The sequence below is a fragment of the Trypanosoma grayi genome, assembly GCF_000691245.1.
Source record: "Trypanosoma grayi strain ANR4 Tgr_1378_V1, whole genome shotgun sequence".
In the NCBI taxonomy this organism is placed as follows: Eukaryota; Euglenozoa; class Kinetoplastea; order Trypanosomatida; family Trypanosomatidae; genus Trypanosoma; species Trypanosoma grayi.
In genome coordinates, this window is record NW_008826996.1 from 1 (window position 1) to 3,595 (window position 3,595).

A 3,595-nucleotide genomic window follows, 5' to 3' on the forward strand; every position below is an offset into this window, starting at 1 on the left:
AAAAAAAAAAAGAAAGCCTCAACTTAAAGCATTTGTGGTAAATTCTGCATCTACCTGCAGACATTCACATTCAGGGAAAACATGGGGGGAGTAACGAGAAGAAAAAAGCAACGCATAAGCCATCAGCATTCTGTTGAAAAAGGCAGCAGGGAATCTATCATTTGAGTGCCATTGGTGACGTTTGTTGATACTATCACGATATGCCTTGGTTGTCCCGCATTAGTCAATTTCGATGACACAAAACGCAATGCACTTATTTCAGCATGTGTAATTCCACCTATAACAAAGATCATTGTTATTGGGGGACCTCCAGGCACTTCCACGTCATTGCGTATTTCAGCCTTCTCTCCTGGAACCAAGTCGATCACATCCCCTGGCGTGCCCCAGGACTCTGGATGCGTAATCATAGCCTCAAATAGACGTACTAACAGTGGCGCATACCCGCTGTAGGCATATGCAATGTCATTTGGTTGCTGCTCCTCCAATGTATCATTCCACAGCTTGAACTGCTTGCGTAGAGCTGAAAAATTTGCCTGTTTGGCCTCGTACCTTGTAATCAAGCCACAACGCTCAAGAGAGAAAAGAGCGGCTATGACCTGAGGGATACCATATGACAACATGAGATTCTCCTTGAAGAAATCATATGTTTTGTTCTTAAGGCCACCGTTCACCAGTGAGTACATAGAAAGAAGTCGAAGAACATCCGTGATGGGTGCACTCTTGTCAATCAACTCTTCGATGTATTCAACGATCTCACGATCATTCCCATGCTGTATGATACTTTGTTCTATGGAAATACGCCGCCGAAAATCCATGCTCTGTGTTCGTTTCCCAATCTCTGTCGCTATAGTAGTATGAACACCGATTAAGCGATGCATTTCCTGCATTTCAGGCAAACCCTTCATGAACTCCTTGAGTTCTTTGAGCTGTTGGACTTCTTTTCGCCGCTCGTAACTCTGCTTTATCAGCACAGATTTATTATAGAGAACAGAGGCGACGTTTGTGAAGTTTTTGTCACGAATCTCACTGAAGATACGATCGTTGTTATTCAGTAAGATTCGCTGGGCCGCATCCATCTTGGAACCCTCACCCAAATTAAACGGAAACGTCGCCTGACCACAGTCTATAGAGTAAAATTCATCGATAAGACCCTCGTACGTTAGCTGGGATGCAAGTGGAGTAACCAGATCCAACGTACGATCAAGAATGAATAGAGAATCAATTTCGGGTGTTAGGCCTGTCAGGAATTCAGATCCCACTTCATTTTGCATTCTACCGAGCATCTGCACCACCTTGGCCGCCCTCGTCCCCTTACCTCTGATAAGAGGTATTGCTCCAAAGCGCGACGTCTGCAGCTTCAGCAGCATTCTCGCAACACAGTGAAGCATTGTAATATCCCCATCGGCAACCAAGTGTTTAAAAGCCAATGGCAGTTGCATCGAAAGCAAATCATCATCCAACGGTGCCAAATCAAAATCAAATTCCCCAAGTTGAAGTCCAGGCAGAGAGCGTAGAAGTTGGAATTCACTGTTAAGGACATGTTCAACCAAAAGGGGTTTCCGCGGAACAAAGAAAACATGCAGTAAGGCCTTAGTGTGTTTTTGAGTGTACGCCAAGAGATTGACCACTAGCGATCGAAGCATCTCCACATCTGGGTTCACAAAAAACAGAGCATGCTGCGCAGATACAAGCCCGTCCTCGTTCCCAAATGGAAACACACCAACAACACCACGTTCTTTTGTGAGCAGCTCCTTTGTCACACCAATGGTATCAAATGCCGATAGAAGATGTGGAGACACGTACACAACCTTCGTAGCCTGTGCGCCAGCGTCAAGACGATCAAAAAGTAATGAAAGTTCAACTTTTGTTGTTTCGCGAACACTGCTCAGTTTCAGAACTTCGCCTCTCGAAGTCATCATACTACCTATCAGAAATCAAAACGTGGGGTGGGAAAGTTTTTTATCGTCTTTTACGAAAAGCATAAATCTTTTTTTTTTGCTGTTGGGGGTTATTGCACCTCAGCAGCGTCCCACCGAGTCCGGCGGAGAGAGCAATTTGATTTACTCAACCACATCTCAGTTAACTCGTTACCCAGCAGTAGGAACCAATGATCATTACCAACGTCTCGGGAATAGCGGAATGTGTGCTCACAAGAATGCTGACACCCTGAGCATCAACTCCTTGCACCCTAGCAAACGCAAACGGAGAGAGTGACAGAATATCTCTATCACGTTTTGTAGAAGACTCAAACAACGCACCTACACATCCTACAATTCCCTCCAAAGCATCCTGCTCAACGTTTGAAACAACAGCTTGACCATTGGTATCCTTCAGGGCCAGAATCTCAATACTCGAATACCGTTTGTTTATTTCGGATGGTTGTAGATCAATAGCACCACCACCAAAAAAATACCGCTCCAATCTGGATGCTATCCGTTCCGATCCTGAATCTAACGGAGAGTAAATGAACGACTTGGATAACTTATCGATGCGGGTACTGGCCACAGTACGAGAACCTGCTGATTCCTGCATATTGCTAATTCGATTGTGGAGCCCACAGAAAAGGAAATCATCACCAATACACAATATGTGCGAAATGTTAAAGCGTCGGAGGAGATCTTCTACAAATAAAAGACCACTGACACCCTTTAAATCTGGTAATATAATAACTGCACCACTAGAGCCGCTCACTCTGCCTGTATGCCTGGCTATTCGATTGCTCGCACATGACATCATCAAATGGCTATAATGTACATACGGAGCGTACATATTCCATTCACCAGAAGAAGATTTAACCTGTGGTGCTGTTGACCCTGTAAAAAAAGAAACAGAGGTGGGACCTATCGTGGTGTCCTCGTCCAGCGTCATTGGGTACTCAATAACACCAGCACAAACGGTTCCTGGCGGTCCAAGCATTTGCCCCACACCACAATCCAAATCTACTAATTGAGGGGACCACCCGGTTCGTGCAGCGTAGCTGCAAAGCGTCCTTCCAATGACATGTTTTTCAGCGTCATTTGTTCCGCAAATAAGAACCAAAGGACCAAACAATGCCTTCTTGTCGGCCAAAACGCGAGCATCGTGGATTATACAATGATATTCGACAAGTGGCCTAACAAAAGGAGGTGTTGTGGGGCGGTAACAATTAAGAAGAAGCTGCTTTGATCCCTCGATTCGAACGGTCGCATTAGTCCATGCAAAGATGGAAAACTCCATACCAGGAATCAAATTGTACGAAACATCCACTACAACAGGAGCGCCAAGTACGTCAACTCGGGGGTCCACACCACCGCCTACCGAGACGATTTTAAGAGTTGCGGAGCATCGCTTCGTTTCGTACGGCACCACAATCACAAACTCAGTCCCTGCAGATAAGCGGGTGGTTAGCTCTTCGGTGTGGCTCATCACTTCTGTAACATCAAACGGGTGACCAAAAAGAAGAAGAAAAAAAATTTCACAGAGACAAAAAAAAAGGGCCGAAAACCCCTGAGGGTGAGGAGGTCGTCGGGCAAAAATACCTTACGACAATCCACCCGCCCGCTCGCCACCAAAAGAAAAACCCGCCGGCGGCGACGCCAGGCCCGCCTTTTCCCCG

At 45.8% G+C, this 3,595-nt stretch overlaps 2 protein-coding genes across 2 annotated transcripts; both read right to left on the reverse strand.

Annotated features, from left to right (window-relative positions):
* Window positions 1–122: 122 nt before the first annotated feature.
* On the reverse strand, window positions 123–1,919 carry DQ04_13781000 (putative vacuolar protein sorting-associated protein; the record flags this gene model as incomplete). Its single annotated transcript, XM_009317028.1, has 1 exon — window positions 123–1,919. One exon carries the CDS (start codon window positions 1,917–1,919, stop codon window positions 123–125), a length of 1,797 nt encoding a protein of 598 aa, XP_009315303.1.
* A 160-nt stretch (window positions 1,920–2,079) lies between these two features.
* Window positions 2,080–3,405, reverse strand: DQ04_13781010 (polyribonucleotide 5-hydroxyl-kinase; the record flags this gene model as incomplete). Its single annotated transcript, XM_009317029.1, has 1 exon — window positions 2,080–3,405. The coding sequence occupies one exon, from the start codon at window positions 3,403–3,405 to the stop codon at window positions 2,080–2,082; it is 1,326 nt and encodes a 441-aa protein (XP_009315304.1).
* Between the last annotated feature and the right edge of the window lie 190 nt (window positions 3,406–3,595).